This window comes from Gossypium arboreum, chromosome 8 (genome assembly GCF_025698485.1).
Source record: "Gossypium arboreum isolate Shixiya-1 chromosome 8, ASM2569848v2, whole genome shotgun sequence".
Classification (NCBI taxonomy): Eukaryota; Viridiplantae; Streptophyta; class Magnoliopsida; order Malvales; family Malvaceae; genus Gossypium; species Gossypium arboreum.
In genome coordinates, this window is record NC_069077.1 from 125,037,589 (window position 1) to 125,058,866 (window position 21,278).

General features: G+C 31.8%; 1 protein-coding gene across 1 annotated transcript; it reads right to left on the reverse strand.

The window, feature by feature from the left end:
* Nucleotides 1–6,738: 6,738 nt before the first annotated feature.
* LOC108460634 (uncharacterized) lies at nt 6,739–16,168 on the reverse strand. The gene is made up of 27 exons (XM_017760200.2): nt 15,838–16,168; nt 15,490–15,715; nt 15,249–15,385; nt 14,592–14,708; nt 14,355–14,501; nt 13,547–14,181; nt 13,170–13,291; nt 12,994–13,085; nt 12,313–12,532; nt 12,117–12,183; nt 11,816–11,964; nt 11,655–11,725; nt 11,392–11,565; nt 11,224–11,295; nt 10,712–10,813; nt 10,542–10,631; nt 10,133–10,208; nt 9,753–9,849; nt 9,563–9,632; nt 9,261–9,440; nt 9,053–9,175; nt 8,878–8,961; nt 8,533–8,717; nt 8,312–8,450; nt 7,858–7,917; nt 7,407–7,511; nt 6,739–7,168 (listed from the first exon to the last, which is right to left on the reverse strand). Exons 1-27 carry the CDS (start codon nt 15,916–15,918, stop codon nt 7,055–7,057), a joined length of 3,735 nt encoding a protein of 1,244 aa, XP_017615689.1. The 5' UTR covers nt 15,919–16,168; the 3' UTR covers nt 6,739–7,054.
* Nucleotides 16,169–21,278: the final 5,110 nt, after the last annotated feature.

The following is a 21,278-nucleotide window of genomic DNA, read 5'->3' on the forward strand; positions in this document are numbered from 1 at the left end:
GTTTAATTCTTTTGTTTTTCTCATAATAATACCTATTTGCCATTTTGTCCTTAAGTTTTTAACTTAAAAACTATCAATACATAAGTCAAAATCGTCCACTAAAACAAATGATGGTTTAATTATCAAATAAGACCATCAAGTCAATTTTTTAAAGCCATTTAATACTTTTATCTAATAAGCCACCAACTTTTGCAACTTTGACAATTTAGTCCTTTTTACTTAATTAATTATCTAAACGTTAAAATTTCTTAACCAAATTTTGAATTGAATTAAAACCTTCGTAAACATTAAATAATTAATATTTATGGATTTACACGTCACAATTATGTTCTCGAAACCACTGTTTCCTACACCACTGAAAAACAAGATGTTACAGTTTAGAAAAATGGTTGGCACACAGAAGTTCCTATAAGAATATAAAGTATCCGCCAAGATAATTCTATGGTAAAGCTCACCAAGTTCTCTTAAACTAACAAGGTTTGTTATTTTTTTCAGGTTTGGGAGAAGATTGCGGTAGGAAGAACAATATCAGGGGTACACCAAAGAAACGACGGGGATTGGGTTATTATGCATACAGTGGAAAAGCGATGTAGTTAGGGATATGCCTTATGTGTCTTATTTTATTAAAATTCTATATTGTAATGTTTTATATCAAGTTTGATGTAATAAATTAATTAAAATACTTCTTTCGTCTTTAGATGTTAAGTCTTTCAGTTAAAATAAGGAATAAAGTAAACAAGGAAATAAGAAATTTGTAAACTATGTTGTTAAATCGTTAAGTATTGTGTGAAGTAATACCCGAGATTTGAACCCAACAAATCGGGTCGGGTTTTGGGCGTTACAATTGCTGAAGGTTTTTCCCTAGCCCAGAGAAAAGTTTCATGGTGGAATCTAATAGTGAAGTTGTGATATCTAGACTTAATAAGAAAAAGGTACGTAAAAGTTGAAGGATTGAGCCAATGTTGAGATCTATTGAGGAAATGAAGGATTTTTTTTGATAATATGCAATTTATAATGATTGGTACTGATTGGGTTGCAAGGCAATTCAAGGAGAGAATGAGGTCTTCAAATTAGGTGAATCAACCCTCATTCTCTTTTATTGACATCTTGGATAAAGATGGATTACTGTCGCTAGTATTTTAATGTGCTGAGTCTAGATATTTTAGAGGCTTATATTGATTGATCTCGTTCCTGAACTGTCTTGATTTGTCTTTTTTTCTAATGTTGATTTTGGATACGTGTATGGTGAGGAGTTTGTTGGTAATGTTTGTTATTACAGGTGTCTTGTTTTGGTAACAAGTGTCTTTTATGCTGATGGATTGGTCATGTTGTACTGTTATGGTTGATTGGAATGAATGTCGATGATTTGGAAAAAAAAAAAGAAAAAAATAGATTTAAATTGATGAATTAATCAATTAAGTATAAACTTAATTTATTAAATCATTTTTCCATTTTTTTAAACTAAACTGTAACAACCCAAAAGTCAGTAGTGTCAGAAAACGCAGTTTTAGGACCCTATTTTCATAAATCAAGGCCATAAAATTTTTTATTAAATATTTACCAAGGTATATTATAGGTGAATTGAATTTTGGATAGGTAATTTTATTAAATTAGTGGTTTATCATGGTACAGAGACTAATTTGTAAAAGTAGTAAAAGTGCAATTACTAAAGAAACTTTAATTAGAAATTAAAATAGGGACCTTAAGTAACAAATTTACCACTATTTAGTTAATAGTATACATGGTTTAAAGGAAATGTATGTTATAAGAAATTAATAATATTATTATGTATATAAAATATGTTAAAATAAAATTTAGATAATGGAAGCTTAGTGGAGAGACACAAAACACTTTCCCCAATTTGTTCATGCAAATCGTGAGAAGATAGGAGAGAAAGGAAAACGTAGCCCCCTAGGGTTCTAAAATTCAAAGCTTGAATTGGTTAGTGCAATTTAGTTCTTTTCTTGTAATTTTTATGTTTTTTAAAATTCTGGGAGCTTAATTTAGCTGACTTGTGTGTTCTTTTCATAACTGATGAAGTTTTAGAATGATTCCATTGATGGATTCTTGAATTTTTAGTTGTTAAATTGATAAATTTTAAGCTTAGGAGTGAAAAGGGACTAAATTGTGAAGTTAATTTATAGTTTTATACTATAGGGACTAAAATGAAAAAATTTTGAAATTTGTGGCAAAATTGATAAATTAGAGGTTCTAAATGGACTATAGTGAAATCATATTGAAAATGAGTTTTAGATTGAAAGTTATGTTAGTCCCGGTTTCAGGGACTAAATTTAATAAAATGTAAAATAGGTATAAATTTACAATTGAGTGTGAATTTGATTTTGTATTGATGAATTGTTTTGTTTTCGTTAATCCGTAGCTAACGTCGACTTGGATTCCTCGAAAAAGAAAGGAAAGGACAAAGTCGTCAACGAATAGCTCAAAGTTTACGGTTTGTGTTTCTATAATCCGAAAATATTTCAGTTGCTGAAATTATGAATTGTATAGCTTGGTTAGATCATAAGGTGAGTTGAAATTGATGAATTGAGCTGAATTGATTTGAATTGATTTGTTGTTTACGGTAAGGATTAAATTGAATAGATTTGAGATTTTTGTATAATGATGTAAATGTGAAATTGAATATGAAATTAGATGAATTATATTGATGTATATATGTATTGATGATTTGCTAATGAACATATGTTATTGAATTGAGATATTGGCTTATCAATGGAATTGAGAAATAGTTACCCTATTAACTGTTCAAGCAAGACCGAGTATAATTGGCATTTCATAGGATAGGAAGAGTTTAGAGCTTTTATGACTATGTGTCAAGGAGTGCTAGGCACACCTATTTTTTGGTTATACTGACAACTTACTATTTTGGATTTATCCAATATGCATTAGGTGCCAAACTGGTGTGATTGGTTGAATCCGTGTATCCGTCTGAGTTCGAGTTAAATCAAAAGGGAGTTGAAAATGTAAAAAAAAAATGAATTTCAAAATGAATTGGGATAAAGATTTATGACGATCATTGATATTGGAAACTCGAAATTAAAATAGAAATGTGACAGTATACTTGTTGTGATATCAAATATGGTATAAATGCATTATATGATGAAATGGTTGTAAATATGATAAAATAGCATAGTTAATGATTGAATGATATATGCACCTTATGATATTCAATTCATTGCTTTGTATGATTTACAATATGATTTGATATTCAGATTATAGAAATACCACTGAGTTATACTCAGCGTACGATTTTGTTTTTCATGCACAGGTTAGGTTTTGATCTTATACACTCGTCGATATCAGCATTCATCTACGATCTTGAACTCAAAAAGTTGGTGATGTCTCCTGTTAGTTAATGGCATGTACCTAAGGGAATCTTTTGATTATACAATGTTATATTTTTGGATAATGGTTTGGTACTTTGGTATTTTGGTATTGTATATGCACATGTCTTAGTTGATTGATAATAATCTGAACCTTGTGAATGTTAAATATTTTGTGTTAATGTTTGGTAGTGAAATGGCCAAATGATATATGTGATTTCGATAAATAAAATAGTATGCTAATATTACCATGAATAGGTAAGGGAAATGTTTGACTTCATAATAGACATGAAATGGTCATATGTGAATGAATTGAATATGCATATTGGATGGTGTTCTTGATGAGTGAATCAGGCATGTATGTTTAATAGCTTAAATAGTGAATAAGTGATATGCGATTTGGGTAATATAATTTGTTGTGATGCTTGAAAGGTTAGATTGATTCATGACTTGTTGATTGTTTTGGGTGCCATGTTAGGCATATTGGTTTATTATTGAATGTGATATGAATGTGATGAGTTGGTAGATGTCCTATTGAATTTATGCAGGTTTTTGAGTAGGTAAAATTGTGCAAATGAACATAGATTTGGCCTTGGATGTAGTTGGCATGAAATACGCCTAAATGACACTTTTTGTACCATATGGCCGTGTGTTACACACAAGTTAGTGACACAGTTGTGTGCCATTGAAATATAGGATGAATAAGAAGCACACGGTTCCTGATTGTCACACGGGCTAACCACACGTCCATGTGAATATTGTAGTTTTGGCCATTAAATTTTCACACGGCCTCAGTTTGTTACATGGTCTAGCCACATAGACGTATGATTTTTATTGAATAATTGCATTTTTGACCCACAGGACCATAGTAAGTTACACAGTCTGGATACACGACTGTGTGACTCCAATTCCACACAGTTACAGCATGTCACACAACTGTGTGACTTTTATTTTGCACAACTTTCCTTCTTTTTTATAAAAGTTTCAAAATGATTCTTGTTTGATGCCGAGTCAACTCTATAACTTTCGTAAGCTCAATTTATACTCGATTTTGTTTGCAAAGCATGATTTATGTGAATGTATGTAGGTAATCAATGTTTAATTAATTTTTTATTTATGAATTGCGTGTAACTATTCTGTTAATTGTCGTAGCATCTTATCACTCGAGTCTGACGACCAAACCAGATGAAGGATGTTACATAAACCAACTAATGCCTCTAAAATCTCCAAAATTGCATCAATTACTTATTCAACATTAATGTGAAAAAAGTAAATCTCACTACACAGTTGCTACCCTTTCATATTTCAACAATATTATTCCGTGGCCTCCACCTAAACTTCATATCATTTCTATGCTTAAAAGAAAGGATCATAATTTTCTTCAAATGAACTAATTTACTATAATATTATATACCATACGGCGTGGTACTAAAATTTAGTAATAATAGTAGAATCTGTAGTTGCGCATTCACTTTTTTTTAAGAATAATCTGGATTTAGATTATTTTATACCAAAAAATAAAATTTAGTAATAATAATAAATAAATTCTTTAATCAACTTGTGCTAAAAAATCCAACACAAAAACTATAACAACAATCCAACTAAAAAATCAATAGTAATTTATCCAACATAATCAATTCATATATACCAAATCATCCATGCGGTTGCAAGCATCAATGCCATTACAACACAATGTTTACCGTCACTCAATTATCTTCATATTTCTGTTTTGGTTACTCAATTTTAAAAATTTTCAATTTAAGCATTAGCATTTGAATTCGTTCACCTTCCATTAAATTAATAACAGTAAGCCTTTTTCTAACTAGCATAATAACACATTTAGTCCTCAATACTTACACATTCTATCAATTTGATTCTAATACTAAATAATTCAACAAATTTAGTCTTTCACATTTATAATTTCTATCAATTTAGTCCTTAAATACATCTTCATCATAAATCAAAATTATAAAAACAACAAAAAATTTAATTGGAAAATGTAAGGTGTCGTTTTCTGCTGAGGAATTGGGGTTTTTTTTTTTTTCATTTTTTTCAACTGAGAGAATTGGTAGTCTCCTTATTGTTGAAGCACATCGAGAAAATATTTTTTTCATCAGATTGAAATCATCTCATGAAACCGAACTTGAAGCAACCAAAACACATCGGGAATGAAATGTGGACGTTGCAAAGGAATGAAGGGATAAGAAATTCTTTGAGAACCTCTCAAAATTGATTAAGTACAAAAAGAACATTGTGCTTATGTTTCTATTTTTAAAAAAAAAAAAAAAAAACTAGAATAATAATACTTTTTCATTGCTCTTTTTTCTTTCTCCAATTTATTAGCAAAAAGAAAGTGATGATGGATAATGTTTGAAATTAGGATGGTTGCTACTATTGAATAAAAAGGTTAAGTCCATATATATGAATTAAGGAAGTGATTGCGGAGGAGTGAGGCTTCAACCTTTCTTGATGGATACACCCTTACCATTGCCGCACTGCTCACCAAATTTGGAGGCTTGAATTATAAGAACATTGACGACCTTTCTTTCTTCTTCTGGTTTTTTTTTTTTTTTTTGAATAAAAAATAAGTTTTATTTTGTTGGTGCAAATGTGAAGGATATTCAATGAATACCACACCTAGACGAGAAGCAAATATTACGAGCAAAGAGATAGGATTGATACCGAGACAGATCAAGTATTGATTTGAAATTAGTATCCAAATGAATGCAAAGATTACAAGTGAATTTAGGATTGACACCGAGATTTAAATTAGGCTCCAAATGAATGTGATCTATCATCAATGCGATTGTTTTTGTCTCATTCTCATTTTATTCATATGTTATGATTTTCATTAGTCACAACACGAAAGATTTGATAATTGCACTCTTTTAATTTTGAAAATTAATAATTTTCCATTATGCTTCAACAGAAAGGAAGACTACCAATTTTCTCAGCTGGAAAAAATAAATGAAAAAATAATCAATTACCAACCCAAAAACAACGAGACCTTGCCCAATTAAATTTTTTTGTTGTTTTTATCATCATTTCTATTTATGATGATGTGTTTTAGGACTAAATTGATAGAATTTATAAATATAAAAGGTTAAATTTATTAAATTATTTAGAATTAAGATCAAATTAATAGTAAAATATGTAAGTATTGAAGATTAAATGTGTTATTATACCAGTTACAAAAAGGCTTTCCATAATGCTAGTTCTTAAATTGAAAATTTTTAAAGTTAGATGACCAAAGCAAGAACACAGGCATAGTGGGTGACCATTAGTATGGTTTACCAATTTTTTACTGCCAACCATGAAAAACCTTCAGCTGGCTCTCCAAACCTCAACCCAAAAACCACCTATATTTATATATCATTTCCAAGGACTGGCATCACAGTTATAAAATTACAAAGAATTACTTCATTGCTCAATTTGTTACTTTTCTGTACAGGCAGAGAAGTTAGGTGTCACTTGAGGAAATAAGCAAAAGAGAAAGGAAAAATGCTTTTAACAAAGTAAACCTGCTCGATAAACATTCTAAAACTGCTAACATCAAGACCCTGAAAATTATGAAAACCTATATACACAAGGAAGCTGGGACCTGCAAATTGGATTCCTCAAACAGATTTCTCAACTTGGCCACCTTTTATGGTGACATCCAAGAATGAAATGGGAAAAAGGAATGGCTATAAATAAATAAAGATACCTCTCTTCTACATGAAGTAGCTTAGTTGTTTTTTCTTTCTTGATCCACCTTCTCCATATAACTCATTCCATTGAAGAAGCTCATTCATATTTGTAGACTCTGATGACACACTTGCACACACCTGACCATTATAACCAATCAAATCAAACATAACTATATATTAGCAGACCTTTTTCTTTCTCAAAACATACTTCCTTTAAAACATACACAATTTTTGCATTCCAAATAAAATGTCTTAATATAAGCTAAAAGCTCCCTCACATGCCAAGCAAATATAGGGGAAAATTACATTTCTCAGACTTCAACGGATGATAGAAACAATAAAATCTAAATATATAAATGATTTATGACCATGTTACCTGCTCATGTGCATATTTAAAATCATCCATTTTCAGAGAACGAATGTCAGCACTGCTATACAAGGAAGGCAAAGGTCTACTCTCAGCCGCAGCCAACGCTCTCTCCTGAAATTGCATGTTATATCAGTATGTACTCATGCAAGTGAACTTTCATATAAAAAGGTATGCAATAGATCAGAGTAAGGGGTACAATTATCAGTCCAAACTCCACCCATCAATATTTATCATCTTCTTGACATATCAGAACAAGGTAGTCTGGCACCAACCCCACACAATTGCATAGAACACGACTAATCAAAATACGCAACTAATAATAGACACCATCAATAAAGTAGCATCAGGATACAGATCCACCACCTTTTAGCACCATTTGCAAAACTATCATAAGTTTATATGCTCATAGCCGCAAACATATCATAGAACCTATAAAGCTAAAATATTAGAGACTGACCTTCTTTTCCTTTTCCAAAATTTCTCTTATGGGACAATGTGCAGCAGTCACACAAAGGTTCTGCAATATGAAATTTACATTAGGGAAATATAAATAGGTAAAAGAAAAAGCAACTTAACCCATTTAAAAGCTTCAATGTGGCTCTGAATAAAATTTACAAGAAAACTCAGTCAACAGGAATAGAGAAGCCTTACTAATAACGTTGAATTAGAATCTTATTTTAGAAAAGCAAAGGGGGGGAGAGAGGGGGTTAAAAAACAGTTAACATGACACCCTAATACAGATGCGAACTCGTTAAGAATCAATATTTAGCTGTAAGGGAAAATGAGCTAGCTTGTTCAATGTATTATTAGCATGTGATTCGCAATTGAACTACTTTTTCTCTTCTTTGGTTCACAACATCCCCTTACAATTTCAAAACGATGAAATCAAGTGAAAAAGATAGAAAGGTAACCTTCAAGTCACTTCCAGAGTATCCATCAGTCATATTTGCAATAGCTTCCAAATCAACATTGGGTGACAATTCCTCTTTGGCTAATATAACTCTCAAAATCTTTTCTCTATTTGGAGCATCTGGCAAATTAACCATCAATCTGCACAACATTTAACAGGGTTAACAGTACACCTTGTAAGGTCAGACTAGAGCGACTCAACAAAACAACACATGCAAGTTACCTTCGAGGAAGCCTCCGGATGACTGCCTCGTCAAGGTCAAATGGCCGATTTGTGGCAGCAAGAACCAATACTCGTTCTTTGGCCTTTGTACGAAGGCCATCCCAATTTACCATAAATTCATTCTTCATTTTACGCATAGCCTCATGTTCACCTGGATTCTCCCTTCTTCCTAACATGCTATCAACCTAAAATAACCACCCAAGTCACTAAAATTACACATCCTATTCAATAAACAGGAAGAAGATGAAAACAATACAAGAAAAACAATAAAATATCAACAACTAATCTTCAGAGAACACAAAACAGACAAGAAACGGAAAATATATATATATAGGTTGAACAAACCTCATCAACAAAAATAACACTTGGTGCAATTTTACTGGCCAGAGAGAAAACAGCTTTAACATACTTCTCTCCTTCACCAAACCACTGCAAGACATGAAAAAAAGTCATACATGTACCAAACAGAAACCATCTAACAGAGATGGTGCATGCCATAGTTTCTATGCAGTTAAAATACCTTTGAAGTAATGCTGGACATTGATATGTTAATAAAGTTTGCACCAGCTTCAGTTGCAACAGCCTTGGCAAGCATCGTTTTACCAGTACCAGGAGGCCCAAAAAGCAATATTCCTTTAGAGGGCTGCAAAATAACAAAACAGGGTTTACTTTGAAAATGCACAATTCCAGGTAACATATAATAAAGCAAAACTACATGTTAGACCTACCTTCGTCAACTGTCCCTTGCAAAACAATTCGGGCCTTTGAAGGGGAAGCATCACCAATTCCTTCAAGGTGTCTTTGACATTTTCAAGGGCTCCAATATCATCAAAACTAACCCCAATATCACTTGGTGGAATAACATCAGCAAGAAGTTTCTTTTCAAATTCATTCTCAGTGACCACATCCTGGAATTAAGAAAAATAAATGTAGTTTAATAGAATAATAACTTTCTAACAAGAGCGATAACTGATAACCGTATCAGGGTAACAACTACACCTAGAACCCAACAGAAGGAAGACAACCATACCTTAAGTGATTTCTTCAAAGTTTTGCTTTCACTTTGAATGCCTTGCAAAATGTCCAGACCATACTTAATGCTGCAATAGAGAATTTATAAAAAAGTTTGCACTAAAATAAAATGCAGAGACATTTAGCTCCAAAATCCAAGCTTCTGTTAACATTTCAGAGATATACACCGCAATAAATGGAGTACAAACCTTTCAGTTGAAACTACAAGTTTAGCATCTTTCAACAATACTCCAGAAGAATACATAAACTGATGGCTTAGGGCCCAGCCAACAACTTTCCCTACACCTACAATATTAGAAAGGTAAATGGATTAGTTACACTGAAGTACAAACAGGTACAAGATTTTGCTACTAACTCCTTTCCAAAGGTATAATCCTGTTTGTTGGGATCTCAGAGGAAAATGTTTTACATATTTAACAACCTTCAATATAGATGACTTATGAAATTTTCAAAAAGAAGCCCTGGAAATCTTTCGTATATTACATGGTAAAAAAGGTACTATAAATTAAGACATGAAGATAAACTTGTTATGCAGTTGGTATATAGTACGGAGCTCAAGAATACTTACTCTCATTTGTAAGAGTTTGATCCTTAATGCAGAGTGTTTCAAGATCAGGGCAATCCAAACCATTTTGATGGAGAATCTGATAGGACGGAACGGTTAAAAAGATTTCCAAAAACAGACTTGTACCTCAAATTTTCAAATATACTGTTTATCAACTTCAAAGTATAAGGACATTAAAGGGAACTTCTATCTGTTTGGAGAGGGAGAATGGGTTGGGGGAAGGTGAAGTGTTTATATTCTTCAGCTTTCTTACGGTTTCTTGTCACATTAGGTTAATAATCCTACACTTACAAGAAGGTTTTACAAAAGGTCAGGTACATAAGCCACTTTCAGGCAATGTACTGAAGCTCCTACCAACAGGCAGAAACAAAAAGCGCATGGAAAAAACAAAGCACAATTAAGCGATACTCACTGAGCGAATGCTAACAATGTTTGACTGAGCTTTAAGAGTTTCAGTGTCACGCTCCAGTTGCTGCTTCCAGTCTAAAAGTAAAACTTCATCCTAACATGATTCAGGAATATTAAATTAAATATTTCAATAATCATACCAGGATAACTGATGCAGAAACTGACATGACCCACCTGAGGCAACTGGATTGTCACTTTGTTAGGAAAAAGCCGAGTAACTTGTTTCATGGTTTTAGGTGTTTCTTTGCTCCTCTCATGAAGTTTACCAAAATTATCCTGCATAAGGTTTGACAGTCATATTAGGTGTGTTGTTATAATTACAAAGCGAGAAAAATAGGCAACTGCCAAATAGCAATGTACTAAGGAAGTTAGTGCAACACATAGGACACTCTCTAGGAACAGTCACCTAGGTAATAAAACTGGAAAAACTACCCATTATAATAGCTAGGTGTGCGATGAATCATAGTAAATTCAAGTGAGGAAATATCTAAACGTTTTTAGATGGCAGGCATGTCAAAGTTTCAGAAAAACTCAGAGCATTCAAATTCAAAGTATAAACCTAGAAAAGTAAACATATGATCAAACATGCTCGTACTGAAGGTCAACACATGTAGAGAGTTAAAGATCTCTAAGACAGTTGGAAAAGAAATACAAGGCAAAAGAAAAATTCTCGATTCTTGACATACCGGAAATGCAAGATCAAGTAAAGCAGTCTGGTTGACTCCAAACTTTGTGAACAAAAGGCCACCAGGATGAGACTGCAGAAACAAAAAATTGCAAAATTGAACGCTTAAAGGTGCTGCATACATCATCAAAGAAAAAGCAGAGCTGAACAAAAAACATTATGTTCCTACTTTTTCCTTACGACTATCCATCTGGGTGTGAGAACCAATTACTACAACATTCGCAGGCAAATTCTCAACCTTACTCTTCAAGGAAGCATACACATCTGTATTTCCAGCCACAGACTTCTCTATGTCTTTCACAAACAATATCAATGGACCGCTTTTGCTTTCATTCAATGTAACCTATAGAAGTGAGACAATTCAGAACTATATACTTTAAAATATGAGCATGATAAACCAATGCTCTGCAGTAATTAATCAATGACATGGACCTCAAAAAGTTCATTAACAGCCAGCTTGTCAACATCGTCACCTCCAGAACACTCCAAGCGAAGTGAGCTGGCTATAGAGTGAAAACACAGCGGGTAAGAAGGATACAAGTCAACAATGACTCATAATTAAATCGTTGCAAGAAATGAGCTGAAGAGCTCACCAGAACAGAAGAACCCATGATCTTCTTCACAAAGCCCACCAAGATCATTTCCTTCTGGAATAGATCTGTCAAACCTGACCCCAATTTTGGAGGAACCATTTTCTTCAAATGCAAGGACTACTTTGCCCCGAAAACCAATCATCGGTCCCCTACACACAAGAACTACTCAACCTTTTGCAGAACATAATGAATGCATTTTATGAAGTTTGGCCCTAGAGAAATTACATGTGTACTTGCTATTAAAGGGAAAACTGACCCTGGCAAATCAAAGCTGTAGGATATAAAGATGACACAAATATACCTTAAAGCAGGTTCTAGAGAAGAAAATCCAGATGGCGATGAGGAACCTACAAACTTAACCCTATCACCTAAAATTTTCAAATAAATTTCATTTAGAAGTAGGTGATGTTCCATCAACAAATTAACAGTTTAGGAAGCTAAGGCATAATAAAATAACAAAGCCAACTCTCCAGTATCATTCCAAAGAAATGCCATACCTTTCTTAAATGTATAGTTTTTAGATGTTGCAGTAGATACTTCCTGCTTTGGCAAAGCTTGGGAGCCCAGTGAAGAACCACCAGTTATATCAGCTTCAACACTAGAAGTTGGTCTCTTCTGCTGCAAAGCAGCAGGGTGTGCAGCTCTTTTGGCAAATACAGTAACCTTTTCAGCCCTTGAAGTTTCTTTCACAGCATCAACATCTTTTGATGTTGATCCCTAGTTATGTCGGGAAGGAAAATAATAGAACATAAGATGCCACAAAAATGTTCAGACATTTAGAAAATGAGAAAGTAAACAAGAAAGAAACTTTTGCAACCACAAGAAAGTAAAAAGGACTCAAACAAATACCTAGCTCAAGGAACATTTAAAACACAACTTTTCTAAGGAACATTCATCAAGAATTTGACACAACTTGCTTTCAAATTGAAAAGGAACTTTAGTGTTTTACATGCTTGGTGATGCAAGAGTTCTAATGTCGAACCATAATTATAGACTCCAAAAAATTTCCCCTGATCCATAGAATATTGAAGAATAACCACAGGCACAAGATTTCCAAAGGAATGATACGGGTAAAATTAAGTAGAAAGCAAAAACTGCAAATTTCAAACCAATCCGGCCCATTTAACATGCAATTGGAGGAAAAAATCAAAACAAGTTGAGGAGTGAAAGAAGCATACTCCAGGCAACAGAAGAGAATTGACAACTAGCAATCCAGCACCAAAATGTTTTGCAAGTGCCTTAACCAATGTCTCCTGATATATTTCTGAGCCTATACATAGCAAAGTACTCTCATCAGGAATTAGAACGTCCAACAATATTTAAATGGAAAATTAACAGAAAACAGCAACCAAACCTGCAGGACCAGATAACAATATACGAGGACTCATGGTAGGAAGGTCTGAGGCATACTTTGCAAATTTACTACACTTCAAATGCACATAGGTTGAGGCTATCAAAACATTCTTTGTTGTATCACTGTCACAATGGAAGTTTCAAGTAAAATTAACTAAACTTCACCAATGCTCCAAATCCAGTAATATAGGCAGTTAACTAAGTACAACTTTCACTGCATAATAATACATGGACTTGCAATTTTGTGGAAATGTTGATAGAAAAATAAGTAAAAGCAATAATTCAAAATTGTTTTCCCAAAACATAGAAACAAGGAATCATCAAAAAATATAAAATAAAAGTGCAAAATCAAATAAGAGCAGAAAGCACCAGATTTACCTCAAATAATATGGAAAATTTTCAAAAGAGAGGTCTATATTGTCCGGATTGAGAATGCTGTCTCGTAAACTATCTTTAAATGCTTTTCGCTTGGTTGATACCAAACCCAAAGGAGGTTCAAATTCCTTAAGCATCTCTCTAATTTCCCTTTGCTCGTCTAGAATTTTGGCAATACTACCACTAAAATCAAAGTCAGTAGAAGTACCAGCAAGGATATGCAATAATGGCCTTAAAGAGTAACCTGCCCCTGGGATCTTCGTATTGTCAGCATCCATACTATCATCTAATCCAAGTCTATCAAGATTAGGGTTTCCATTAGCAGCTTCCGGTACAGAAGGAACAGTTTTCTCCCTTGAAGAAGCAGTTGCTGGATCAGTGTTACTAGCACTGTCCTTCATGTCAACTTCTGGAACACAGTCATCTGACACCTCACAACCAGAAGGTAGAGTGGACATCTCAGAATTTTCTTTTGTTGACAAAGAAGCCAATATTGTTGCTGCCCCAGCAACAGCAGATGGTTCCCCTAGTCGTGCCTCAATAATACCTTTTATAGGAGCAGTCTGGGCTTCTAAAATGCTTAGAGAAGATGGTAAGCCTGGGGCTGCTAAGTTATCATTGGTAAGCTGCTGAAAAATCTAAGTAACCGTCAAGGAATTATAGCATCTATTAGATGGGAGAAATATCATATAGCATCAAAGTTCAATTATGGAACACACATGAAAGTGGAGCCAAATAGACTTCCATTTGGGAGGCAGAGGAATAACATATCTGTAAAAATTTGTTAAGCCATGTTGAAGGAAAAGGATACATAAGCATGATCTCCAGTACTAGTGAAAATTAATTCATCTCCAGCATTTAGAATCAAACTAGTATTTTTACGATAAGTCCTACCGTTAACCTGGACAGAACCTTTTCCTCCTGTAATTTCTAGCAAGGCAATGGAAGTTCCATCTCTCTACATCGGGAAACAGAAATTCAGCACTCCCATAAACACAATAAAAAGTACAACGAAAAGGTTAAGAAATAATTATGTAAAGATCCATACCTCTATGTGCTTCACTTTGCACAAAATAGCGCTAATATTGTGATCCTTAAGACATAAGTTGCACTGATGGCTTTGTCCAACGGTGAATAGTGTGCCACACATGACTAAGTGAGGATTCTGGATGATATGAACATTAATAAGAAGTGGAAGCACATCATTTTAGCATGAAAACAACCAGAAGTATTAAAACCAATATAAAGAGGCTGATTGGTTTGTGGCTTGATGGAAGATCCTCCCTTAATGAAATTCAACAACAGAATACCTTCCCATGACTACTGAGGTTAGACCCCACTACAACAGAAAGCTGACTCTCTGAGGCAGCCTAAAAGTAATTTTCCTACCAAATTGACTCTCTTAAGTTAGGATTTAAATCATGATGAACTCCAAGATTCCACTCAATGATTGGAACCAAATCATCATTTTACCAGCAAATTATACAGTAATATTTCCTTGTTCCATAAAATTCAACTGCACAAAGTTTTAAAATCCGTTTTTGCCATAAATAGTTCATGGACAAAACACATTTTCTTCACTTCATTTATTGGCTAAAAGAACAAGGATTCCAATAGGCAGTTCTAACTGAACACGATTAAACAAAGGGACCAGGAACCAAAAACCAGCCCATAATTAAAAAGAATGTCATTTCAGAAAACATACTTGAGAATGCTGGGAAAGAAGCTTTCCCCACGGGAATTTAGAACCTAACTTAGCAGGCTTAATTGGCCTGTTCTTAGCCCGACCAGTAAGCCCTGCAGCAACCGTCTCCACTTTATCCGCATTTACAGCAGCTTCACCTAATTAACCAAAATAATCCCCCACATCAAAACCCAAAAAATAAAAATAAAAAATAAAAAATAGAACCTCACAAAACAAAATGGAAGATCAATTTGGATGGCACCTGAGGACCGCGGAGCCACCAAAGTACCGTTCTCCAGATCAGCAACGGCAGGCTTATCGATGGGAGACGCATCAACGGCCTTAGCCGCATCGGACACCCGTAGATCAGAGGATCGGAGCTCCATTACCCGTGAGTCCGACCCGGATTCCTTAGGTGGACCTAAGGTTTCGTTAACCGGTCCAGAAACCGCAGCTCCATTGTTGGACGACAAAGCCGGCTCAGATGCCTAAAGGGAAAGAAAAAAAAAAGAAAAAAAGAAAAGCCTATCAGTCTGGAATTCAAATCTAAAGAGAACGTATCAGGACAGACATGCAAAGTAAAAACCATAAGGAATAAGAAAGAAAAGACCTTGGATCGTTTAGAAGAAGTGGGAGGGGGAGAGGAAAGGGGGCGTTTGGAAGAGGAAGAGCTCCGTCGCGTCTCGACCATATCAATGTCAAACGATGGAGAAAAGGAAGGGTTTGGAGGAGGCTTTTCCTCTCTGGGTTTTCTCTAATTTGCAAAAATTAACCACCTTCTGGTTCGGGTCTTGCGTTGCCAAACAATAAAACAAATAGGAGAGAGAGAGAATCAGAAACAGAGAAGAGAAGAGAAGAGGGAATAAAAGGAAAAAAAACAGAAAGTGAAGAATTGCGCAAAGATCAGTTATTAAGTTTCCCTCTGCAATTTAACCTATTATTTATTTATCTTTTTTTTATTAATGTCTCTCAACACTAATAACCTATTATTTATATAATTAAACTCATAATTCATACTTTTATAAAATAAAATTCATGTACTAATTAAATTGTTATAATGATTTTTAAAGAAAAACCTAAATATAATTTTTATCAATTAAAAATATTAAAAATATTTTTATAAAATAATAAATATTTATTATTATTATTATTATTATTATTATTAAAATTGTATAATAATAATGTTAAATATTTAGAATTTTATGTTAGGACGTTATGAATATTTTTAAATAAAGGGGGACGTTATGATTTCTAATTTCTTAGGAAGATGTGAAGTGGGTTGTTTGGTTACGAGTGTATGGCAATGCTGGCTTGAAGTGGCCTCCCTAGCTGTCAGTGTTAAAAGTGTTCACATTTACATTTATTGCCTTAAAAAATAATAATAATAATTCATTCATTTCGTGGAATTTAAACACTTGACAGATATCGGTAAAAAAGGTTTGACAAATAAAGCTAGGAAAAATGTGTCATTTTTCATACTTATTTCATACTGTATTTGATTTTCTTTTAATTAAAGAAAATTAGGATGTGTGATGTGTTTAATTTACTTTTTATTTCACGTTATAGTTTCCAATTTTACCATCACTATTATTTTTATACTAATCGTAGATAAACGTACTGAACATCCAAATTCACTATAAAGAAGAATAGAGTATAGAAATAGTCACTAAAGTATTACCTTTGTTTTATTTTGGTCACTAAAATACAAAAAATCAAATATTTTAGTTATTGAATGTTAACCGCAGTTTGAGAAGTGAGAGAAGTGTTGACGTGAGCTTTTTTTGTTGGTCTAATAATAAATTTAATATTCTAATATTTACATATTATATCAATTTGATCCTAAATATAAAAAAATTAATAAATTTAGCCTAATATTTACAAAATTTGTTATTTTAGTTCAAATTCTAAAAAGTTCAATAAATCTAACTCTCAGCATTTACAAAATAATAAATTTTAATTTTTAAAGAATTTTAAGTTAGCAATGTGCAATTTTAACCCTTGTATTAGGATAGCTCACAAAACTTAGAATCCAATTGCTTCATGTTCTTCTGCAAATACTCAAGCATGGTTGTTGCAGTTTCAAACCAGGATGTTGTTGCTTTGGGGTCAAAGTAACACAAAGGGAAGGCAATTTACCCAAGCTTGTGCTCACTTTTGATCATGATAGGTAATATTCAAATCTTTAAATTTTGAATGAATGACACACTTTTTGCAAAATTTTCTTTTTTGGATCTTTTTCCAAATTTATTCAACTCCCTTGTTGGTTTAATTGGTGAACCAATTTTGTATTTTCTTTTTCATTGATTTGGACCTAATATTGTATTTATAAATTTTTAAAAAATTGTATAAATGTTGAAGGCCAAATTGATTGATATTTTTAGAATTTGAACTAAAATGGAAAATTTTGTAAACATTGAGAACTAAATTTATTAAATTTGTTTTATACTAATAAAAAAGGCTACATCAACATTCTAATCAAATTTCGAACCGCTGTTAATATTTTGTGACTGAAATATTTGATTTTGAATAGTTTAGTGAGTAAAATAAAATAAATTAAAAGTTAAGTGACCAAAATAGAATGCAGACAACACTTCAGTGATCATTTCTGTGCTTTACCCAATAAAGAATGGTGTACTTAAAATAGAAAAAATGACTGGAGTTATACTAAAAAGAAACGACAAAAACGCGAGGGTGTAATAGATAATAGGAGACTGCGGCAGAAGTGAAAAAGCAAACTGAAGAGAGTAAGGGCCAGTTTGGCAATGCTTTTGAAAAGTGCTTTTGAGAAGTGCTTTTGAGAAGTCCTGTGAAAAAGTGCTTTTGAAAAATTTAAGTGTTTGGTATTGCTGTTAAAAAGTGCTTTTAAGAAATAAAATGTCTATTTTAGACATTATATTATAAAGTAATAAATATGTATTTAATAATGTTCAAATTAGTTAATATTATGATATTTTAGCAAAAATAAAAAAAATACTTTATTATAACTTATTGTTAATATTTTAATATACAATATTAATTTTAAATATTTCTAAGTAATTAATATTAATTAATTATTAAATTTAATTAGAATATATAAACTATATTGAAATATTGAAATATAATAATTAAATATTCTAACATATAGAAAAAATATTTCTAAGAGTAAAGTTCGGAGAACAAAGAGTAAAAGGGAAAAAATATTCTGACGTATAGAAAAAGCTAACAAGTTAAAATTGTAAATACAAGCCAAATAAGCACTTTTGGCTGAGAAAAGCCAAAAATTTCTACTTCTCCATCTGTGCAAAAGCACTTTTTTAAAGTTAAAATTCTTTTTATACTGGTGTTTGTTCTGTAATGCTTTTAGTTAAGAAGTGCTTTTTTGAGCAAAAGCTCATTAAAAACGGAGAGAAGAACGCAGCCTAAGGGTCGAAAAAAAAAAACAAAATAGGTGTGGTGCAATTAAAAAAGGCATAATGATATAAAAAAGAAAAAAAAAGCATAATAATTTTTTTAATCGTCTAACTTTATAAAAAAGTCATTTTAGCTATTTATTTTAGTTTTTTTTGTCCTTTTTAGCCCTTAACCTTATATTTTTTTGTCAAATCACCCCAAAAGTAATGGAAAAGTTAACGTTTTTTAACTTTATTAACATGGTATACACGTGAATTGGCATGTGAATCATGCATCAAGATTTAATTATTTTTAAAATTTTAAAAATTCAAAAGATTATTTAAATTTTATAATTTTTAAAATTTTAAAAATTAATTAAATGTTGACATATCATCCATGTGTATATCATATTAGCAAAATTAAAAATATTAACTTTTTATTTATTTTAGGTAATTTAATAAAATACAAATTTAAAGACTAAATAAAGAATAAAAAAACTTTTTTTATAGAATTGAAGTGGTAAAAAATGATTATGCCTTAAAAAGAAGCTCAATCAGAATGGGCTGTTTCTTAAACATCACAAAAGTCCCATTAAAAGCGTTAATCTCACTTCACCCGAAAGGACCATAAGTTGAGAGCTTTTAGATGCGAATTCAAATCTTAATGTTGTTTTAATATTAATTTTTACATTTTTTTTCCTTTCACTTGTTGGGTGTAAAGTAATTTAGTTTATTAATTTATATTATATATTAATCTCCTGATTGAGTCTGTGCTACCATTCAATTGAGTTTTATTTTTAGGGTGTATTTTTTATATATCTTTTATATTAAAAATAGAAAAATACATGCATAATAATATTTGAACTCTTTGTTTTTATATATATATAATTGAGGAAAGAGAATGGGATTATTTGAGACTTGTTATATATATATATATATATATATAATTGTCAACTTAAATATCCTAAAAAGATTCGTGTCTTCGACCCTTGACCCGGATGGACCCAAGTCGGAAGAGGCGTACTCACCAAGCCAGTCCACAAGAAGAGTTCGTGGGCACACCTTGCAAGATGGGGTCGCAAACGGTGTTCGCAGGAAGGATTGCGAGCCCTACAAGCAATTCGGACTCTTGACCAACGAGTATGGTACTCGCTGAGGATGTTAGCCCTAGGATCAGAAAGGACTGCGTGCTACGCAGGCACGTGTCTAACAAGCTAGGGGGCTACAGAGAATGTCAACACCAAAGGCCTCAAGGCTGAGACAAAATGGTGGGCTTAGTTATGAGCTGTAATAGTAACAATAAGAGTATATATAAATATCCCCAATATACCTCTCAAGGAGGCATGATAAAAAAAAAAACACGTCAACAAGAATACAAATTTTCTTGCCCACAACATAATGCTTTTGCTATTAGACTACGAGGTTGTTGGCATGATATTTGAACTTAAAATATAGTAGTTTTCAATATTTTTGATTTACCATTTTAACCAAACCTCATTTATTTTTATATTCAATCTATAATCTATTTATATTATAATTATAATATAAAAAACACGAGTTTAAAAAAACTTTTGAATTGAGAATACATTTTATTGTTCATTATATTATTGAATTGACATTGAAAAAACAAGTTTTTATTTTTAACAATGGAATTTTACCTATACACAAGAGTATATTAATTAATTATTACTAGATATTTTTAAAATTAATCATCATTTAATTAATGTTATAGATATATCTATAATCAATAATCTATATGTAATATAATCTATTTCTAAAATATATAAAAGTATGAGTTTGGAAAAACTTATGAACAAACGAGAATATCCTTTATTTTTATGATATTACTAAATTAATTTTAAAAGTAATTATAATTTAATTTAGACTTATTATTATTATTATTATTTGCTAATTTCAAAATAGACTCAATTTTTGTTAATTTTAAGTTTTTTAAAAATTGTGCAAAACTTCTTGAAGTAAAATAGTGTTATTACTCGAATAGAACTCTAAACATCTTAATTATCACTTAATTAATATTAGAGTTATATAGCAATTAAAATTTAAGTTTAGCTTTATAAATAGCATCCAATAGTTAAGCATATTCAATCAAGTAACATCTAAAAAAATTATCGATAAGAAACGGAGATTGTTAGCATTGATGAAAAGAATGGAGCATTAAAGCAATTATTCCTAGAAGATTAAATCTTATTTGATCAACAATGACACTAGAGAGTGATTGAATATTATTTTAATTGGTGATTAAATAATATAATATTATGACATTTTAAAAATATTACACTGTGTGACGATGCACTCTTAAAATCATTTTTTTATCTATTCATTAACTATTTGGTGCAAGTAAAAATATTTTATTAGTGTTTTGAAAAGAAAGTCGATTTCAACAATTATTTTTAATCACTATTACTAAACATGTTTATTAATTTAATGTAGTATATTTCAGATATATCATGAACTATTATTATGATTGTTGTATCTCTTTGGAAATCAAGAGAAATTATGATTATCACTAATAAGTAAAAATAGTTAAAAATATACTATTTAAAAACTAATTAAAAAGTAGACACGTAAAAACACGTAAAATCACGTACAATGCATGTGACATTAGAAGCTAATATATATAAAAGCACAAGTTTAGAAAGCTTTTAAACTAACGAGAACACCC

What these genes read in the sequence shown, in the direction of transcription:
- LOC108460634 (XM_017760200.2), bottom strand. Translation starts at nt 15,918, where the DNA reads ATGGTCGAGACGCGACGGAGCTCTTCCTCTTCCAAACGCCCCCTTTCC. An exon ending in GCAAAGTGAAGCACATAGAG is followed by an intron (nt 14,502 to 14,591) that starts GTATGGATCTTT and finishes TTCCCGATGTAG; the next exon opens with AGAGATGGAACTTCCATTGC. An exon ending in AATTTTCCATATTATTTGAG is followed by an intron (nt 13,292 to 13,546) that starts GTAAATCTGGTG and finishes CCATTGTGACAG; the next exon opens with TGATACAACAAAGAATGTTT.